This window comes from Lutjanus erythropterus, chromosome 7 (assembly GCF_056507025.1).
Source record: "Lutjanus erythropterus isolate fLutEry1 chromosome 7, fLutEry1.hap2, whole genome shotgun sequence".
NCBI lineage: Eukaryota > Metazoa > Chordata > Actinopteri > Lutjaniformes > Lutjanidae > Lutjanus > Lutjanus erythropterus.
Window position 1 is genome coordinate 19,128,204 of NC_139323.1, and position 22,614 is coordinate 19,150,817.

Genomic DNA, 22,614 nt, shown 5'->3' on the forward strand with positions numbered 1-22,614 from the left:
ATAAATTAATTTATTTTATTTTATTTTTGTTGTTAAATCATTTTATTTGATAATAAAATTAAATCCATTGTGGTCGTCTGGCATAACACTTAACACACTGCAAGATAAAACAAAACAACAACAAGACAGTAAGCAAAAGCAATACAATCAACATATAAATAAATACATCAAGCAATCAATAAATAAATGAACAGCAGGCAGCAGGGTATCTATACTTTTGCCTTATTGGTCATTAGAAGCTTAAGATTAAAAATGCATATGCAAAGTTGCTTTTTTTTTTTTTTTTTTTACTAAACTTGTTGCTTGTTTGCTTTTGATTTTGAAAATAGCACAAAACCATTACAACTCAAGGTTCACTTTCGCTTTCTGGAGCTCTCAGTCACAGCACACAATGTTCATCAGTGGATGAAACTTGGTCGACTTTCATGGAGATGAATCTGCTCACATGAAATCTCAGCTGTTATGATTTCATCCATACATAGCACGTTTTGACTTCTGGTCTGTGTTGTGACATAGCTGGAAGCTCTGGAAAAAGCTGGTAAGTGGACTTAAAAACTTTTTTGTCAAACTTTTTAAAAAAATAATTAAGAAAGTATACTGTTATATACTGTTCAAATAAATTGTACTATGGCAACAGTGGATGTTTCAGAAAGTCAGTAGTAGTCAGTAATAGTTGTTCCCACACTTACAGTTTATCTTCTTAGTAATTATATTATGATATTATGATATTATTATTATGTATCTTGTGATTGTTTACTTTAGGTACCTGGTCAAAAAATTTTGTTTTGTTTTGTTTTGTTTTCATTTGTAAATGAAAAATTATCAACCTCCCTTTCCAAGGCTCTTGTTTTGGTCCCATAGTCTATTTTTAATGGTATCCCATATGTAAAACAAAACTAAGCTTTTGTGGGCTGTAATCTTAAGTCTTTCTTATCTTGAAAAAGTCAAAACATGTGCTACACACCACTGACAAAGCCTCACAAAAACAACAGTTGCTCTTTTTATGAACAGCTTTTCTTATTCACACAAAACACACACACAAACTCACACACAGTTAAAGACCCAGAAGAAACAGGAGCCACAACAAAGTGTCCCTGCTCGTAGAACCATACTAAACCCTTTCATTGAGGGTAATTAAAGACAGGAGAGGTCTCTCAGTGATGAACACTTTATATACTGTCGTGATCCTGCCATGTTTGCACTCATTCTCTACCATCTGTCTGACAGAGCAGCCATATGAAACACAAAATATTAGATATACACATTTATTAAACTGAAAATCCTCAATTCTGTCTACCCACACAAACCGGATTAAAGATGTGATATGTTGTCTGACATTAAAAATGATTCAACTAACCTTATCTGGTTCCTCTTACAAATTAAAAAAAATATTTGGACACCTTTTCCTTCATATGTCAAGAGTACTGTATTTCAAGCTGTTTCAACTGAGTATTTTTTATTATTATTATTATTATTATTTTAATATTAGTATATCCAGCTCTTTGGGGAGGTGTATACCGTGGGGAGAATGGGGTTCTGCATACAATTGTTTAACCATTTTTTATTGTTTATTAAGTGATTGCACATTTCTTTATTGTCATTTTGTAGAGAAAATCAATAAATAATGTTCTAAACAAAGTAATGCACATTATTTAAAGAAGTAGATTTGCATGTATCTATATGTGCTGAGTGTGCTGTGTCTACTATAATCCCCATGTTTACACTGTATGTATACAGCTCAGCAATTTTATGTTTTCCTGTCAACAGTGTGACGATTGTGTGGCTCTGAATTGATTTCTAGTAGTTTTACCTCTATTGTTCTGTACAGTATAACCAGTTTATCCTTCAGTGCAATACTGTAAATGGCAAAACCAACTAACCAGCTACAGTTACAGAAGGACATACAGCTAAACCATACAAACCTTATCATGACATTCATTCATAAAATATATCTATAAATACCATGATACCTAGAAAACCATGCCACATGCAGTCACACTCTATCTACAAACATATGTGCTTTGTTCACTTTTCTGTGTGCTTTAGTCTTTTGTTGAACAGAAACCTGGTTCTTTTCTCTGTAGTACCTCTTGACACATGACTGAGATGATGTTGACAGGTGGAAAGTTGGAAGTTGGTCAGTTTTGCATCCGTACAGTACAGCAGACTTATTTAAATGTTTTAAAAGTGTGTGTTTTCCATTGTGCATTATTAAATACTAAATGATAAACACTTGAGTACATTAAACACAAGTTCATGTTTGGTTCATGCATTAAGTTTGTGAGTCACTGTCACTTTGCATAAATGTTCAGACACTTTAAATGTCATAACTAGACTAGACTAACTAGTAGAAATACATCATCTGCATGAATATTTCACCACTTTTCACCACTGAGAAAGGGGAGTGCTCAGGGCAGTAGCAATCAGGGACCAATAAAATCAGACTTAGATGTAGATCAGTGTTTACCAAATTTATACAGTTCCATACCCCATCAGATGTTCAATGTCCAGCTACACACCCCAGCCATATAATAATTTAGTTATGTTTGTAAGCTCCCTCCACACATGTGTGAAATTTCCTTGAAACTGTGACAATCTCAGCATCGGTTAATGAGAGAGGTGAGCTTGAGAGGACGCACATAACTGTGCAATGTTTTGCTAACTTTCTGACATCACACTTGCATCATGTGATGTTGTAGCAACCTACCAAACAAAATTCTTGATTATCATTGCCAGCGTGTTATTTTAAACGTTGCTGATATATTGCAGAAACATAGTAGCAACATAACTTTTGCCACATGTGGCAACCCACCAAGTGAAATTCTAGTGTCGTCTCCACCAGGTTATTTTAAATGCTGCCAGTATTTTGTCCCAACTTTTCCATCATGTTGCATGAAACATGAGGATTTTCTGCTGTTTTAGCAACGTTGCAGCAATGTCATGACAAGCAAAGGAGATGTCAGGCAGAGGACATTGAACACACATTGCAAAAATACCATAGAATACCTGTTATGTTGCAACGTTTCAACAACATAGCAGCAACGTAACGAATGGCAACGTTTAACTGTAATGTTGCAGTAACTGTGTTCCAACATCACAAATGACACATCATAATTGCAAAGTTGCAGGGACATACTGTGTTTGTAAAAGCAGGGGATGTATGAACTAATGAAACCAGTGGGATTTCAGTTTTGGCTTCTCAACACCTTTTCCTTAAAAAACATTGATTTATACACCATATAATACTTGCAGTTTATTATACAGTAAAACAAAATTACAGTGGGTCTTTTGTATAACTAACAACCTGTTAAAACTAATACTTACCTATTTTTAAATTGTGTATTATCTTTGCTTTTTACACATGATGCTTTTTTCAATTATTGTGTAAATAGTTTAGTCACTTGAAGAGTGTGATTGATATCAAAACTTAAACTTCTATCCTTAAATATACTGCACATGGGACAAATTAACTGAATCATTGTCATATGATCTGTTTTGTTTGTTGTCACATATTGATCCATTCAACATGTACCTTAACCCTGCCCCTACTATCTCTTGAGGGCTGTATATCTTTATCTGTCTTGACCTTGCCCTGTCCCCTCCCTCATTATTCAGTCTGGGCCTGTAGACACCACAATGACATTTAAGGTTTGCCTCAGTGTTATATTCAGTGTCAACCAAGACTGTTACAGTTATCTTAAACTAAACTAAAAACTAAACATAGGTGTGAAAAAACATTTTAGTTAACTTAAAATAAAAACTAAACTTTGAAAAAAAAACGTACTGAAATGATATGTCTGCATGACTGCAAGTCAACTGCCTTCAGAAAGTGTTGTGTTTGTATTGTCATAAATATTCTGAATGTCATCCGTCTTGCTCCTGACAAATAAACCCCACATAATAGTAATAATAATAATAAACCTGATACTGAAACTAATAAAAACTAAACCAAAACAAGCAAACCCACTCTGGAAACTAACCTGACCAATACTGCATTTTTGGGGCTGATGCTAATCCTGATTTTATGGAGTAAAAAAAAAAAAACTGATAGCTGTATCTACTGATAAACATATATAAAGAATATATACAAAATATAGAATACATAACAGATTTTTTGCAAAGATCCCTCAAAAGCAGTTAACATTTGTGATAAACATATGAAATGGAGACAGGATATTTTAAAGAATAACAATAACCTTTATTGTACAAAATTATATCAGGGTACTGAAACAGTAAGTCACCTGTATTTTTCAATTATTATAAATAACTATACCTTAAATAAAAACACAAATAGAGCAAATAAAACATATGTATATATTAAACCTGGATTACGAAAAATGGTCAAATATACACAAAATGCTGCCTGTAGGGGTAAAAAAAAAAAAATAAACAACAAAAAAAAGTTATTTATAAGCCGATACCAATATAGATATAGATGTGATAGGCCAAAAATATGGCTGATTATATTGGTTGGGCTAATTTTAAGTACACTGAACTGAAAACAAAAATTAAAAGAAATAAAAATTAAAACTAATGACAAATGCAAAGCAATAATAACTTTGGTGCAGATAGGGCAACGTATGGGGTCAGAAGACAATATTTATAGTTAAAAAAATAAGTCGCCTATACGTATAATCTTATTGGTTTTAGTTTCACGTTGTTTAGAAATATGTTTTTAAACATATAGGTATGTTGCACTAAGTGCATAATTTCAGAACTGATACCGAAAGTGGGAGGGAACTTATCAAAAACTATGGGGAAATTCACAAATGCCAGCTGTCAGACCAGACAGAAATAGATAAATTACTTGGAAATTTTCAATATAACTACGTGCACCTAAGTGCAGCTCGGTCGCTGTTGCGGCAATAAACGGAGCTGTACAGAGGAGCAGACCTACAACATCCGGGCAATAGTCAGCTTGCGCAGAAACGGAATGGCGGAGGTAAGTGAGCGAAAACGAGGAATGTAATGACCCGAATGATAGAGAAACTGGGCCGAATTTAACACTTGTGTCACTCCGTGCGGTTCACATGACAGTCGACGGTGTCTCCGGCTGGTGAACGCCGGCTGAAAGAGGGCTACGGCGGGTTATTAGCCTGGAAAGCGGAGGAAGAAATGGAGAACCTCTCCAGCGTATCGCCTCTCTCTCCCTGCCTCTCCGCGTTCTTGGCTTTAAAGAGCCATTCCCTCTGCCTTGATAGTAAAGCCGTAGAAACAATAGGGAGCCCGGCCGGCCGGCGGGGTCTAACACGGTGGTGCTGAACTATTTCAGGTGCGCTCGGAGTGAAAAAGTTGGGAGAGATGTCATGACTCGGCGGCGGTAAACTCCGACCGTCTCTTTCGGAAATATTGAGAACTAGTTATTTCCTTCTTGAGCCACTCGTAGTGAGCCGAAGAGAGGAAGAGACGTTCAGCACCAAGTCACAGGAAAGCGCCCCTGGACAGACAGACAGCGCCCGATGGGTTGGAAAGGCACGAAGCGTGAATATTTAGCTTTTAACTGCACTTTTAAAACTTATTAGCCGGCTAATGGTGTCCCCAGACGTTTAATCTAATTCAATAAGTGTTGGCACTCAGTGTGAACTACAGTGGGTTTGTTTACACCCTCTTACAGGCTGTCCTGTAGCCTGTTACCCGAAGTTTTTGCACTTCTAAAGTGAACTCATATGTAGCCTCAACTTTCATGTCTTCATCACAGACAAATGTCCCCCTTTCACTTCATTCTTTTAGTTCAAAGCTTATATTGGAAAACATGTTGACACACTGTGCAGACTTACCATCAGGGAAAGGGGTAATTGCTTAAGGCCCCAAGCTACTGAGGGCTCCAGAGTATGATTTTGTAACTTTCCATAAGTTAATTATGTACTTCTGAAGATCCATATGCAAGGTTGCATTACAGTGCCCTGGTCTATTGCAGGCCCAGTGGCCCACCGGGTTAAACTTGACTTCCCAGCGGGCCTAAGCATAGGACAATTTTAGCATTCCAATATTGTTCAATGGACGAATCTTTGTAAAACTTTGCTACAGTTGTTGATTTTTTTTTTTTTTTAATTATGTGTTGAATAAATAATTTATTTGTAACAACACATTACGTAGCAATATTTTCAAATCTCTGGGCAATGTTTAGTATTGAATTAATTTAAGGCTCTGTGAAATCTGTGTTATGGCTTTTTTAGATTTTCAATTCCATGATTGCTGCTGCTGCCTAGAATGCTTAATTTCTGAGTGTCTTAGGGCCTCCCCACTCACACGGACTACTGAATGGTCTTACAAATGATTCAGGAAGACAGAATCCAACTCATGTAAACAAACACCTTAGTGTGGTGTACAAATTAAAAATGAAGCAAAGCTCCTGCAGCAGAGCTGAAAAAAGGAGAAAGCAGGAGGATAGTGAAGATAATACCCACCAGATACCCACCAGATCCACAACCTGAACACGTTGCTACCATCTGGCAAGAGATACAGAAGTATCCACTGCTATACCTCTAGACTACAGAGCAGCTTTTTTTCTAGACTCTTCAATTCGTCCTCCACACTCCATCAAAACTAAAAGTTTATTTTTATGAATCATTTTTATTAAATGATTGAAAAGGGGGGACTAGGAATATGGAGGGTCCTATGCTTTTGTTTCCCTTAGAACCCCCCAAACTTAAATCCGCCCCTGTTGACCTGGGCGGGGGGGTCCAATTGCAAGTCTGCAATTGCCCTAGGCCCCAAGCTACCAAGGGCCCCATTAAAAAGTTTTCTTTAAAACTTTTCATTATGTAATTGTGTCTTTCTAAAAATCCATATGCTAGAAATTGGTGTCAGATTGCAAAATTCTTCAGTGTTTCATGGCCTCACCACTAACTTGGACTATTCATGATCTTCAAGTGCATTAGAGATGTGAATTGGCAAGAATCCGGCGATATGATGCATATCACGATACAGGGGTTAAAGTTCAATATATTGCGATGTTGTAAGCAAGATGATCTATTGATTTTTCTTTTGTTTTCATCTAATCTCCAAAGTCTAATCATCCTCTGCACACCAGTATCACTAAAAGTTTATCTTTATGACATATTATTTATTCAAGGATTGAAGGGGGAGAATAAGTGTTGAGTAGGGCCCCATGCCTGTGTTTGCCGTAGGCCCCATGATGTCTACGTCGGCCCCTGCTGACAAGGTAGAAAAATGTGCAGTCCCCTCATATAAAAAAAAAACATTATCTATTATGTTAACCTTAACCCAAAATGAAACGTTTTGCAGAGAACTGCCTGATTATTATGTGGCAGATTTAAAGGGATAGTTCTCTCAAAAATGAGAATTCAGTCATTATCTACTCACCCTCATGCCGATTGCAAGCTGGTCTTATTCTGTTAGTTGGCAAAACACTGCTGTAGTTTCACAGGAAAACAGCTTTGCAGAATCGCCCAAACAATGTAAGTGAATGGTGACCAGTTTTCAGACATAAAAAAAACATGAGATAAAAAGCAGAAAATGCCTCCGTGCTGCTTGCCTGTCATGATCCAAGTCTCATAAAGCCCCCAGTTCAGACAGAGTGCATGTACATGTGAACATGACTTCAAGCTAAAGATCTACAGTGAGGATTTAGGCTAAAAACATGGTGCATATAACTTTTTTTGTAATGTGATGTAATGTCAATGTGACATGTTGGGGCTTTGGGAGACTTGGATTACACCAGATGAGCAGTATGGAGGCATTTTATGTGTTTATTGTGTTGTTTTTTTTCACATTTGAAAACTTATCACCATTCACTTCCATTGTTTGGGAGATCCTGAAATGCTGTCTTCCTGCGAAACCCATCAGTGTTTTGTGAACTAGAAGACTAAACCTGACCTTCAGTTGGCATGAGGGTGGGTAGATAATGACTGAATTTTGGGGTGAACTGTCCCTTTATAGAGTCTCTAAACTAAGATTATATTAAAGTTACAACTGAGTGCCACAGGCGATCATTGCAGAATAGAGTGGTCCTTTGAATGATACATTTGTGTGTACAGGAGGTCCCACAAGTTAAAAAGGGCGGTTTGAAAGTCAGCAGTCAGCTGATCTGTAATGGGATGAGCCAGGATCAGCCACTGTTTGATCCCTCATGTTGTTTGTGTGTACATGACATGTGTGCACATGCTCCGCAGGATGCATGACAGAGGAATGTCCTGCTGTATTGTTATACACCTCCATTGTGTTTTACATGACTTTGCATGAATGTTCCTACATATAATGCTGTGTGTTTGTGTGTCTGTAGGTGGGTGAAAATCCCCTGAAGATAAGCGTGGAGGTCGTGGCCTAGTGGAGAATGGATGAGGTACAGTGATGAAGGCGTTCAGCAGGAGAAGCGGGAGTCTTAACAGGCCTTAGAGGAGTTGGAGGAGTACTTTCGCCCCATGAAGATGGCAGCGCAGTCCCACACTGTACGGTCAAGTTCAATCTGTCTGTCTGTTTGTTAGTTACTGCATGAAAGCTACAGCCATCCAGATTTACACTTTCAAACTGCCTGAACTACATATGCCAAAGTTTAATTTTGCATGCACGTTGTTTCCATTAATGTCTATACAGCGCAGATCCATAGCCAGGTGACCTGTGTCATCAGCCACAGTCAGGTGACCTTGATTGTCATGGTTAACATTGTGAAACAGCCACAGTTTGGTCAGGTTTATGCAACAAGTCTACTTGGTTAGGCTTAGGAAAAGATCATAACATAAACTTAAAGCTTAAAATAATGTTGACTTTTGATTTGACATGAACCCTGTCCTCCTGGACAAAAGTGCTGTGTTTGTTTGACCCACCCATCCACCCAACTTCCTCCATAAGGGTACTTTTTCACTCTTTATACTATGTCACCTGAGTTTTTTTTTCAATGGGAAGGGCTGGTGTGTTACCTACATGCAAAATTTGACTTTGGCCCATGTACTGCACGCACTTTCAAAGTCTGAAGTCATGTTATTTGCTTGCAAATTGAAGAGAATGGGCTGTTACTTCATCACTTACATGCCCATTGTCGTAGTATTATTCTCACCATTGGAACTTTCTGCTTTTGTAAAAAATATTATGTAAACAATTTTGATAAGTCAGACTTGAGGACCAAAATCATTCACCACTTTATGTGACTGAGTGCAGAAACATTATTTCGATAAAATTGTTTTTGTAGAAATTGCAGACAGAAAACCTCATATACAATATATATTTCAGGCCTATGTGACAGTGTATATTCTGTAGTCCAAACCAGTTAAAAAGCTCTGTGCCAAAGTAAGACCTATTGACAGGAGCTGTACTTAGACACACAGATAAAGCTCCCCACTCCTCATGTCACTGGCTTTCCTTTCTGTGCTTTAGCATGTTGGCAGGCCTGTCCTATACGCTGAATACGCAATTGCGTAGGGCCCCTCAAATCCCTTTTTTAAAAAGTTGCTGGGAGACAAAAAGCCAATCAGTGGCTGTGACCCAGTACAGGGGGGCCCCTTCTCAGTGGACAGGTCATTTCAAGCCAGTCAACATCTCTCTGACCCAGGAGACCCCCATGTCACTCATGTCAGTGCATGGATTTGATTGGCATGGTGTCGTAGAATTAGACTTAATAGTCCACAGGGAGGAATTCATCTCCACGGCACTGTGCACATCAGTCAACAAACAAGCAGCGTTGATCAACAAACAACACACAAACAACCCACAGTAACAACATATGTAGACCACAGAATACACTCAACAAGGCCTATAATTTGAGGCAGCTATGGTAGCTGAGATCAGACCTTTCCTAAAGCGAGCACCTCTGCACCTTGGAGCTCTGTACCTGCACCCAGAGGGCAGTAGGGTTAGATGTTGGCTGAGTAGTCTGATGTCTTGTGCTATAGTGGTTGCAATGCATGTGATGGCCTTATTGGTTAGTTCTGTAAGGTTGGGTGCAGGGACACTGATTATTCTTGGAATGGTATTGGTTATGTGTGTGAGTTTGGCCTGGCTAATAACAGAAAACATGTTGAAAAAGGAGATGGAACATTACAGTAGGATGGGCTGAATAATGCTCTGGTACAACAACAGGAGGAGGACGATCAATCATTGTGCTGCTAAAGTAGATATGATGGTGCCTCTAAAAGATTTCTATAAAAAATTTCTTTGGTGCTGCCAAAAGAAAGATGACAAAAACTAGAGCAGAAGTTGGGATTCAGGTATTTTCTAAATTTACAAGAGGCAACAAATAATTAAGAAATTGTCATAGACAGCAATTGTATAACTTAATGTGTTACTTTGCCAAATTCCCAAGAGGTGACACTCTCTCTCTCTAATGCACAAATAAACCATTGTCTAATCAGCAGCAGCAGTTAACGGATGCAGATGATAGATTAACTTTATATACTTACCTGTGCCCACTGTAACAAAATGCAAAGCAGAGAAAGATTGTATCCTTAAATGTCCCATTCGAGTGGGTTGAAACTTGCACTGAAAAGCAAGCTCAGCAATTTATATAAAACACACAGCTGTTGATTATAACATCTGCTTCAACTCCTCAAACTTGACTGACATGTTTCAAATTTTACTCAGCGAGGAGATGCAGATAGCATTTGTCCCTTGGTCTTTCTTAAATTGTTTTACTTTGGCAATGTTTTGTCCATTCAACAGTGATTCTACAACATGAGCGAGAGCTGTGAAAATATTTGACTAAAGGAGGAAAAATGTCAATAGTGTTCTTAAGATTGTTGAGCTGACAAATGCGCAAGTAACCCAATCATCTCCCTCCACCTGTCGCCGCCTCCCTCTGTAACTCGCTGTTCGTAGGCCGGTGAGCTTCCTTTAGAGGAGCTGCTGGCTCTGTACGGCTACACGGTGTCCGATCCAGAGAAGGAGACCTGTCACATGGCTGCCAGCCTGCCAGACATGACACTGGACAAGGTGAGACAGCAACAATGCAGAGAACCATTAAATTACAAACATCTTCTGTTTTATTGTGTTGTTTGCTATTCTATGTTGTGCTAATATTCTTTATTTGTTTCATACAGGATCAGATAACTGAGGATCTCTTTCCTGGGGAGGAGGAAGAAGAATCATCAGCTGATGATCTCACCCCCTCAGTCACCTCAAACACCTCAGATCTGCTCCGCCGCCTCAGAGGTAACACACACAAAGACTTGTGCACATGAATATGTGACATTTAAATTATCACTTGTGCTGCAAAAAAAGTTTGAAAATGAAGGGTTTATAAATTCAGCTCAAATATAAAAAAAAAACATATGCACACTCAGAGCCTTTTTCAGACAGACTGTGTACAGTTATTCTGAAAGAAAGGATTTCCTAGAGCCTTTTGTCTTTGGTTTAATATCTTCTCATTGTTCAATTTTCAATCAGTGGATTGCTGAGACTGCAGCTTGTTACAGCTAGGTGGGACATTTCAATAACATGACATGTCAGAGTTCATAACGTCAGGAAATGACATGAAAGCTTTCATTTGTTCATGTCTTCCTGTGTCACCGCATGTACTGCTTTATGAGTCTCTCTGTATGACTGAATGATGTCACAGACGCTCAAACGTTTCTGAACTGAAGGAGTTGAAATCTCATCAAACAGCCTTTCCCTGGTAGCAATTCTGTTTGAAGCAGGTGACAGTATTGGTGCTGAGTCCACAAAAATATCTTAAAAACGGAATATATGGCAAGTATGCTGCTTTTCCACCCTTTATGTATTCAGGAGAGATTGACTGAACAGTTTCTTTAAAGGTAAAAGAGATTCTGTGATGCTTTTCTGTTGTTGCGTGATCCTGAATTGTATTTTATACCATGTTGAACACATTGCATTTTTATTTTAATTATGTTTTCCCTGTGTGTCTATAACCCTCAGCAGTACCTACTGCTATCTTGGGTGGGTTTCATTTGACAAATAGATTTTTATCTCAATAGGATTTACTCATTATGGTTAATAATAAAGAGGATAAATAAGAAGTTTCAGAAATGGTTTTTGAAATAAAAAACGATGATGATGATTTTAAGATGGCATCAAGAGTTTCAAATAAATCCTTTTATGTATATTATGTGTACAGTCTTTGAAATGATCATCTGATCGTCTTCTCTGATGTTCTGCCTCTCAGGTGGAGACAAAGACACATTAGTCAGCTCGTCAGATGAGGATTCAGACGATGCCTCTATTCCCTCCAATGAAGAGCACAAGGTATGCCAAGGAGGGCAGTAATACACATCTCATGGTTACTGGACTTTTTTAAACAGCTACAAGTTTTACCGTGTTTAAGAGAGAGACATTAAGCATAATTGTACAGTATGTTGCAGTTTGCATTTCTTCTTTTCTGTAAACTGCATCAAGGGAAGGACAAAAGGTAAACTGTCTGCTTTACATTTGAGCAAATGAGCAGTGGAGGTTTAGACAGATTCAAAAGCTGTACAGGTCCTTCCTGTTGCACACTTCACCCTGCATTGGTGCTGACCTTTGGCATTGAGCATAAATCGTGTACTGCGGGATCATATGATATGAAATTCCTGGGACCATTCTGTTAGACCGACTAAAGCCATACCCAAACTAACCCCTGGGACATGAGGTTATTTTCACTAGATTTCAATAGGACCATCAAAGTCACATACAAGCCACTAATTAAAACAAACCCTGTGGCATTTGCAAGGTAATAATTAATCTGCTGATTTTGAAATCTGTTCAGTAGTTGATCTTACACTTGGTCAGTATATATTTATGCAAATAATTTCACACATTTTAAGTCCGTTAAAAAGTATAAGATGGCATTCCCACAATAAGCCCTCACTGTGCAAGACACCACATTTTCGTCCTGCCTCTACCTTTTAATAATTATTTATAACATGGGGTCGATTTGTAGCCTAATACTACTAATAATGCTAATAATCAGTTATTTCTTCATAAAAACATTAATATACACACCAGAAGCATTCAAGTGCTGCATAAACTGCTGCCAGTAACCAGAAGTTTTCCCCCCACATGAGTCCTGATGATACATGATGAATGTCAACAAAACTTTCCAATCACCGTATACTCAATGTATGATTTTTTACTCTACCACACAGCCCAGACTTCAGCTATTAGCATACACAACACATTTCAGATCTGTGACAGTGTGTTTGTGTGTTTCATTTCCTTCCCAGGAGATCATGGTTGGCTCTATGTACCAGGCAAAAATCCCTCCACTTGGTTCATATATCTACCAGGACAGAGGTAAGCAACTGAAAAGATCACCTGTTGCTGGGGTCAGAAAAAAGTGTGACTGCTGTTTTATGGCGATTGTGTCTAACTATGAACTTCTGCATGAATTTCATTCTCTGTCCATTTCTTTGTTGCTGTAGCCTACAGCAGTGAGGACCAGTTGCTGTGGAGGCCTGGTGTCCTGCCGGTGCAGGAGGTAGAAGAGTTCTTGCTGTATGCACAGAGATCGCGTGGCCAGGAGGGGGCACCATGCACACAAACACAAGGGGACACTGTCCGAGACAACGAACAGGTACGGAAGACAGTGTCAGCTATGTTAAGTGTATTCCAGCTGTGATATTGACTGTTCAGTATTTTGTGTTGAGCAGTGAAGACGTCAGTTTCACCGCTTTGAACACCAGCTGTGTCTCAACTGTTTCGAGGCTTGAGAATCCATTTTTAACTGATCATATTTATCTCCCCTTAATCATTAACCTACTTCAGCCAGATGAAAATGGTAGTTGATCACTTTGTCATGGGTCATTTATCACTGGTTATTATGTGTCATTCAATGAACAGGAGATCCTCTGTTCTCCACTCAGTGTAAACACAGAGGTGAACAGTCACTTTTCATCCTCCTCTTTTTCTCTTGATCCTCAGGCACTGTATGAACTAGTGAAATGCAACTTCAATGCAGAGGAGGCACTGAGACGATTACACTTCAATGTGAAAGTTTTTAGTGGTAAGAACCTTTCTGCTGCTTTACAGTACTTTTCTCCAGCCTGCTATTATACTTAAATTCACTCAAAACTAATTTCTCACTGGTTTAGTTACAGTATATTTCACAATAGTATTCAGAGTAGCTTCTCACGGCTGTAGAACAAACTTATCTCTGCTCGACTCCGATGATAAACCTTAACTCAGTGATTCCCAGAGTGCGGAGGCTTTCCTCTTCCGAGATGTTTGACACTGAAGAGAGATTGTAGTGCATTGTGTGTCTCATATTAGCTGCATGACTGGTTAAGGCTGACATATTTGAAAAATCGCTTGGAGACTTAACATCTTGAGCGCAAACCCATGTTTTTCTTCAGAAACAAACTGCAAAACTGTTTTCTGTTTGTGTAAAAAGTCTGCACAGCAAAGAGGGACCTGCTGCTGCTGCAGATGTGGTTTTAACTATGACTGATAAAGCAACTGCCACAAACTGAAAACTGTCCCACTGTACAACACCATTGAATGTAGAATGCCAAAAAATACAAACAATTGTTTATTGTCGGGATCAGAGACAGACAGTTTACTCTGCAAATGGATAAAGTAACTGACGGGAACAAAGGCTGATTTTTTTTTATACCACTGTCAGATTTGTTGATGCAGATGATGTGAAGGAGGATCACAGTAGAGTGTCTTTGCTTTTACTTCTTTGAAAGAAGCTGATCTGAAATTGAAGGACTTTGTATGTACAGGTTTAGACAATAGTGAGGAAACTTGGTGGACTCAAAGTGCTCATCAAGTCCATTTCTGTCAAAGTCCAGTCAATGGTCGCACTGTCTGATATAAAGAGAGGCACCTGAATCCAACCAGCTGAGTCCCGAGTTCCAAACTGTAGGACGAGTATAAAGTTGTTGGAAAAACAACTAAATTTACAGTTGCATGGCACAAACACACACCTTCCACAGCTTATAGATGAAATCACATCAGTCAGAAGGAAACTGTGGACCAGTGAGTTATAGAGAGGAATGTAAACTCATTTGGGTGCCTGAAGTCAATCAGTGAGTTTAATAAACTGCAGAAGACAGTGATTGCTTGTTTTGAGAACATATTTAAGCATTTCTGCTGCACAATATTTCAAAATTTAACTCTCTGATACCCTGTGAGTGCAGCACCAACTGACTCCAGCACTGCAGAAGAGGAACGCTTCATTTGCGTGACCTCATGACCTCTTATTCAGTAGCAAGGCTCCAGCTTCAGTCCTGTGGTTGGAATTGGATTAAAAAAATAAAACTACCCAGAGCTTTGGCCATACTTCTACCTTTTTGTTTTTTGTTCTGCAGCTATTTGGATCGAGACAAATTCAGGTCAAAACTGGACATTAAGTTGTGTTCTCCGTTTTTGAAAAACTGCAGTAGAAAGCTGTGGTTGCAAAACAATTAAAAAAAAAAAAAAGTAAAAATGATACAAACGAGGATTCAACATTAACCATAGCCTCATGTCAATTACTCTTATGGCCATCCCCATACTGCAGGTCTTCACCAGCCTTTTGAACATTTTAAGAAGCCAACTCAAACTGCTAACACAATCATTATAGAAGAACCAGAAACACAAAAGGCAGCCTATTAAAAAAAAGGGGAGTGGAAATTTATGAGTGAATGGAAGCAGGAGTCTAAGTGTCTAGAATATGACACATGTAAGGATTTAATGTACTGCAGTGTGTGCCACCAGTTTCCTCAACTGGCTGAGAAGTTTAGCTTGTTTTCCATCAGAAATAATTCTATCAGCAAACGCCACATCACAATTCATGGGAAAAGTGGACAACATAAGTGTCACAGTTAAGGATGGCTGTGTTAAGTTGCATTAAATCAACTTTTCTGTATTGCTTTTACACAAGTTTACATTTGGCCCACCAAATGTAGGGACTTAATAATATTAGCGTCTACCCTGATAACTAGAAATAAAAATGAATGCATAGTGCTAAAATATCACCATGTTTTTCCCTCCTTAGAAGAGCTGTGTGCCTGGAGTGAGGAGGAGTGTAGGAACTTTGAGCACGGTTATCGAGTTTACGGGAAAAACTTCCACCTCATTCAGGCTAATAAGGTGAGCGTTCTGCAGACACCATGTTGAAACTTAAATCTCTCCTGAAGTTTGCTGTCCAAGCCTAACTGATGACCTACCTTTTGAATATCTTTTTATTGTTCAAAACAAAAACAAACCTCTTCCTCAGGTACGAACGCGCTCGGTTGGAGAGTGTGTGGAGTATTACTACATGTGGAAGAAGTCTGAACGTCACGAGTACTTTACCCAGCAGGCCACAAGGCTCAGCCGCAAGAAGTATAGCCTGCAATCAGGGAGCATGTGAGTATTGCTCCAACACTATTGACCATTAGTACCATCACCGTTCATAGTCAAGATAATTATGTAGGTAAATACATATAGAAAGAGAAAAACTTTAAATCTTATAACTGCAAACAAGCTGCGTATTGCAGTGTACATCCCAATGTCATTCCCCCTGTTAAAAGCCCTGCAGTGAGCCTAATGGTAGGGTGTGAAAAGATGGGAAATATTTCCAACTTAGCATCATAATGTGCGTCCGGCACTTTCTGATATCACCGAAAAATGCAGAGTAATTTGTGCTGCTTAGTATGCTGAAATATTTATGGAGAATATAAAAATCATGGAAAGGAAATAGAGGCTGTGAGTCATCTAAAACTTCGTAGAGTAGAAATTAGTAAAGTGACTTTATGTCTTGTACTCTCTTTGCCTCTGCAGTGAGGATTTCCTGTATGGTCTCACCAAAACCCATTAAATCAATAGCACTCCTATTCTCAGAACATCTTTGACTACCATCAGACCTTTTTGAATACTATTTATTTATTCATTCCCGTTACCGGTAACTTGGTCATAGCTAATCCATTGCCCATCACATTGAGAATTTCCCCATAATCTGTTTTTCCTAAGATGATGCTTTAATGAATCACTGTAAACACGTCTTTGTGAGCTATCCTGTTGAAGTGATGCTTCAACTACTGGAAATACTGGTTACTGAAGAAATGGAGACACTTTTTCCAGAGAAAAAAAACTTTCTTCATGTTATTTATCAATTCTTTTAGCAATAAAGCAAGTTTACAATTACCTTCATGGTAATCTAAATAAACCGATATCTGCATATGAATGCAAAATATGTAGACAAGGGATGATATTTTGGTTTAGGAAGCTTCTGGTTTCCCTTTTGTAATCTGTGTGGAGAGCAAAAGAGGTGTAAGGCAGTGGCTATGGTCTGACAGCTGTGCTCTGATGATTTAGTTTTTATTAGCTTTTTGAAAAAATATATCTGCATTCATGTGCAGATATCTGTTTATAGAGAGGAGGTGATGGCTTACAAACAGAGTATCAAGTTGCTAATTGGACTGTAAACAATGACCAGTGCTCGGAAGAGGAAGTCTTGGCCTGGATATCTGTTATCTGTTATCCACTGGCTACACTGGAAGCCAAAAACACTGGCCAACGCCCCCAAAGGCTAAATGGGTGTCAGACATTGAGAAAGTATGGGCAGAGGACTTGCAGTGTCTAATAACCTTCACCTATGGGTGTGTCATTCTTCTGCTCTGTGTGTTTTTAATCTGACAGTGTGTGATGATAACTTGCTACTGTTAGTGCAAGCTGTGCTAACAGTGGTTGTGTCGTGTGCTGCAGGGAGGATGGAGATCAGGACGGGGAGGTTGGGGATCTGGAGGGAAGCAACAGTTCTTCAGGCTTGTTGTCTCACAGCACCATGGGCAGTGGGCAGCTGCAGTCCACATTACCTCCACAGTCAAGTCTGGACCTGCAAAAACAAGGTAAAACTGAGAGGCGTTCTCTTATAAGGATCTGATGGTGGTGGCTCACACTCTGGTGACTGTGGCCTCAGTGCATTAAATTTTCTCTTTTATTTATGACAACATAACTAATAATAATGAAAAGGACTACAACCATAATACATCGAAATATAATTCCCATTATCTCATGTTTACAGAAAGACAGAACTACTTGGAAAAGAAGCACATGTACAGTAAAAGCTTAGAAAATTTCCACTCAATCAATCAGTGTTTCATTTGAAGCGAGTCATAGAGCACTTAGCTCTACTATTTGGCGAATACAGCCTTAAAGTAAATCAGTCCCACACACAGTGGACCATAACGATTTACATTGGTTTCTAGTAATGCTGAAATCAGAAAGAGCTGTGTAACCTCACCCGTCTTTCTGTACATAAACTGTTTACATACCATGTCAGGCACATTTTCCAAATCACATAATTTTCTGCTATCCATCATGTTTTACATGAAGTTTTGAGGATTTCATTTTTGTCTAATGAATGTCTTATTTTGATTACATAGTTTGCCTTTTATTTTGACATCACATATTCATTATCTTATGTTATGAATCTTTTTTTTTTGTCTCACCTCCTTTGTTTTTCCTGCTATTTTCTTGCTTCATGTGTCTTGTGTTGGTGTGTTTGTGTGTGCATGTATGCATGTCTGTGTCTGTATGTGTGTGCATGCACACCTGTTGACATGGTGCTCCAGAGGAGGAGGGCCGTCCCCGACGCAGACGAACTCCCCGCTTTCTCTTAAAGCCATGATTTTGGTCCAGACAGGCCACAGAAAGCAGGCTGGGCCTGCAGGTAACGAAGAACAAATCAGAGAGAGATTATGAATAATGTGATGTTTGGGATCAAATGTCATTAACTTGCTTGTAGTAGATAATCAAACTCTAATTAGAGCCAAAAGGTACAGGGCTGTACAGTATATGTGTGCAGCTTCCTCTAGCTGGTCAGTAAACAAAACAAATTATGTTGCAGATAATGTTAGATATGTTGAGTCATTTCAGAATGAATTTGGCCACTTGATGTTGTATGTGTGTAAAATTGATATTTGCATTTGATATTTACCACATTTACACAAAGTATAACTTTTTTGTAACTGTGGTGGTGCATTTTGACAGCTTAGCACAACCTACAAGGAATTTTCCATGTAAATCAACAAAATAAAATTAAATAATTAGGGGCGCACAATTAATTGAAATATTATTGAAAGCACAATATGTTCAGGTGCAATATCCAAATTGCAGAAGCTGCAATTTTTTGATAAATGGAAACGTTTGACAGAACGGTATTATAATGAAGTACTGTACTGCTGCAAATATGCTCTGGTCATTAAATGTTCTCTCCAGAGGGGTATTCCATCAATGTGGATAAAGGAAAAGCCTGGCTTATTTTCATAGCTATGGCTAAATTGAGTGAGAGAGCCGTTCCATGACTGTGGCTTATAGTGGTCCCTGCTCAGTAACCATGGTAACCGATACCACTGAACGAGCCTGCTCCGTGGCAGGTTAACTGTCGAGTTTAATTTAGCTGTATGTCAGAGAATTCCTGACGCTCCATCAAGTGTCTTTTGTGCTCTCATCACTTCAGTCCATGTAGAAACACAAGTTCAGACCTTCTCCTTTGTGATCAAACATGAATTTACATGTTTAATTTAGTTCTAATGAACATATTTTTTAAAAAAAAGTTAAGAAAAATCATTCCTTCGGCTTTTACCATCTTCAAAGGTCAACAGGTTATGTGACACAGAATGATCTCATTTATTTAAAAGCATAATATTTATCATTTAAGAAGACAGTGGGACAAAGTTTCTAAGATGGTATTTATTTGTTCACTCGTTTGTTCAAGCTGTGAAGACATTCACAGTATGTCCAAAGTCCAAACGATGTCCCTCTGCTGTGTTTAAATTTATACTTTTCCAATTTCTTTATTTCCTACTTCAACTTATATTTTTATAACACCAGAATCGCTCTTTTTTCATATTTTTTGTGTTTGTGGTTTCTTGCCAAGATAACCCTTTTGGGTTGTTAATTGTGATCATATTAGCCTTTTTTTTCATGATGAACCCTTTATATTCTTTGTATAGTTTGATATTCAGAGTTTGTCCTGCAGCTGGGAAGAAAACTGCTCTCGTTTTCTCTTCTCTTTTTTGACATCCTCTTTTTGACAATCAGCTGTTTTGGCCTGCTTATGTTCTCTGTGCACGCTCACAGTGCAAGCTTGTTTCAGCCTGGCTTGAGTTAGCAGTGACTAGACCAGGCTAAATTGTCTTAATGGAACTGCTAAAGCCTTGAGTGGAAGTTAAAGTTAATTCAGGCCGAGGTTTTTCACTGCAAACGTAGTTATCACCCTTGATGGAATACCCCCCAGATGTGGTGTGGTGCAAAAACGATAATTTCCACTAATTGCAAATTATATCGCAATCTCAGTCTGTCAAAATAATCACAATATATTTTCTTTCTTTTTTTTTACTATATTGTGCAGCCTTGGATACAATCATACACATTGCTCTTTGCACTGCCTGGTTAAGCAGATAATTGTTCAGAGAGGGCAACTCAACAGGCCTTATGCAAATAAGGCTCCCACCTATGTTAATTTAAGAGCCACTTTATTGCGTTTCTGTCAATATGTTCCATAGCTGAAGAGCATAACAGTTAAAGTCATTCATAGTGCAACATTTCTATCAAATTATAGTGCTTTTATCTCTGTATCATCAAAAGTGAATGAATACTTTTTGACTGTGTACACTATTGATGATGGGCTCCAAGTTAATCCAAATCTGCATCCATGCATAAATTATCCAACCACCACCCACCTGAACAAATTATTTTCTTCAGTTTAGAGATCCACACCTACACCTCTACTCGTCTCTGTTGGTTGTTATATTGTTGTACGAGTGTTTTCTTTAATGATTTACTTTAATGATTAGAGGCCACTTTCAGTAATTTTAAATATTTCCATGCTCGGAGTAATGTTACTGCGGCAAATATTGTTAATATTTCCAGAGGAAACCGCATTAAGTAATCAAAGAAGTTGCACTGCTATGCCTCATGTGTAAATGTGCACACACCTTCTCTATTACTGGGGAGTTGCACCCTATTTCCCACACACAACCCCTCCACACTATACCCATGGTTTTAGCTGCGGTCTGTGTATCACTAGTGTGTACATACACTTGGGTGAAGCTAATTTAAGTGAAAACATACATACAACTGCATATGACCGTTAGTAGAGTGAGTAAAGCAGTAACAGATTACATGACTCTAGCTGCAGACATTTTGTTGATCCTATGACCTCCTCTACATCTGTCCAGATGGTGAGCTGGTGATGGGGCTGTCAGACTTGTGTGGCGACGGATGTCCTCAGCAGCTGTTCGGCTGTCCTTTCTCTCTGCCGCCCATGGACGACCTGCAGGATCCCGGCTCAGACAGCTGTTGTCCCTCAGCTCCAGTTCAGCTCCACTCCCAGCCCTCCCCCCAGAGCTCCCAGTGGGCCAGCGGGAGCTCTCCGTCCTGCCACGACGACCATCAACTCCCTGGCTCCTGCTTCTACCAGTTACACATGCGAGGGGGACCTTTTGTTTCTGAGGGCCCTGACTGTGGTACAGCAGGCGGAGGAGCAGGTTCCCCCCACGGGCTGCAGGTGGAATTTAGCCTGTCTCCGTCTGCTTCACCTCCCTCATCCTCTGTCCTCCCATCACACTTCCAGGCATTTGGCAGCCTGCTGCACCCTTCTCCCGTCCAGCACCCCCGCTCTCTCACACAGTGAAGGGGAAAAATCTGAACTGTGTGGTACTCTTCATGGTTTTCCCTGTGTCAAAATCTTTATTTACAATGGCCATGAAGAAACCAGGACAAAAAGTGCATTTATTTAACGTTGTGAAAGCAAATTGGACCTACTACCTGTGTTGGAGCGTCACTTGTCTGTCTGAACCTTGTTTTCTTTTTTTCTTTTTTTTAAACTGAGACACTTGAACCCTCACCCATTGTGGAATAATGTGTGTTAATCACCACTTTTAGGTGTTGATTAATGTGTTTATTAACAGTTTGTTACCGCAACCTGCACCAGGGCAAGGTTATTAATTGGCTATAATTAATACATGTGTGTGAAAGCACAGTGCAGGTGATGAGAGCTGCTGTGTTCATGCACATAAATCAAATACAAGTGGCAAGCAGCATATTTTTTTCTACAACAGATCAATTACTGACCACTGTTCCTTTTTTTAAAAAAAATTATCAGGATGGAAAAGTTTGACTGCAGCTCAGATTTCTCCCAGCTTCTTCCAGCAAGAGCCAATCAAATGTTTCTTCATGTATGTTCTGCTTGTTGCTCAACACTTTTGCCGCTGCAGCGCTGAGATCTGTCTCTGGAGAGTACCTCAGAAGTCTGACCACAGAGTAAAATCTTCAACTATATAGAATATTTAATTTTACCATTAAGTCTGAACTGACTCTCCCCTTTCAGTTCCATGTGTCTGTTTTGTTTTCGAAGTGAACGTGACTCCTCCACTACACTTTTTGGCAGACGAACCGATCTTTCTCAAGAATGTTGTTTTAGAGCCGAAACTTAATAACATTTTCTAAGGTTGATATGTGAACATGGTCGGAGGAGCACAATATTTTTGCAGTTTTCATTTTTAATTTTGCTTTTGTGGAATTTTTCATCCTTGTTCTTCATTTGAAGATTTACATAGAAATTTGTAAAGGTGCAGTGCTTTGTCATCATTTTGCATCGCTTTTTTCTATCATGAATATTTACTATCTTTAAGAGCCTGTTTATACAGAAGTCAGAAACAGCCATGCTTGTAATTATTTGTTTTTTCAAAAGCCATTATCTCAAGATGACAAGCTTATTATTTCATTATCTTGAGAAAACACAGCTCTGTTTCTTTT

The 22,614-nt window shown here is 38.9% G+C and overlaps 1 protein-coding gene across 4 annotated transcripts; it reads left to right on the forward strand.

Annotated features, from left to right (window-relative positions):
* Positions 1 to 4,791: 4,791 nt before the first annotated feature.
* On the forward strand, positions 4,792 to 22,273 carry mier2 (mesoderm induction early response 1, family member 2). 4 transcript variants are annotated; one of them, XM_084723077.1, is made up of 12 exons: positions 4,792 to 4,942; positions 8,246 to 8,411; positions 10,771 to 10,884; positions 10,992 to 11,103; positions 12,074 to 12,153; positions 13,110 to 13,179; positions 13,308 to 13,459; positions 13,807 to 13,888; positions 15,866 to 15,960; positions 16,088 to 16,218; positions 17,557 to 17,699; positions 21,036 to 22,273. In XM_084723077.1, the coding sequence occupies exons 2-12, from the start codon at positions 8,385 to 8,387 to the stop codon at positions 21,488 to 21,490; spliced, it is 1,461 nt and encodes a 486-aa protein (XP_084579203.1). In that variant the 5' UTR covers positions 4,792 to 4,942; positions 8,246 to 8,384; the 3' UTR covers positions 21,491 to 22,273. The 4 variants fall into 4 exon arrangements, with proteins under 4 accessions (XP_084579203.1, XP_084579205.1, XP_084579201.1 ...); XM_084723079.1 differs by lacking the exon at positions 4,792 to 4,942 and adding an exon at positions 18,428 to 18,523 and having other exon boundaries at positions 8,364 to 8,411; XM_084723075.1 differs by lacking the exon at positions 4,792 to 4,942 and having other exon boundaries at positions 8,364 to 8,411; positions 15,869 to 15,960.
* Positions 22,274 to 22,614: the final 341 nt, after the last annotated feature.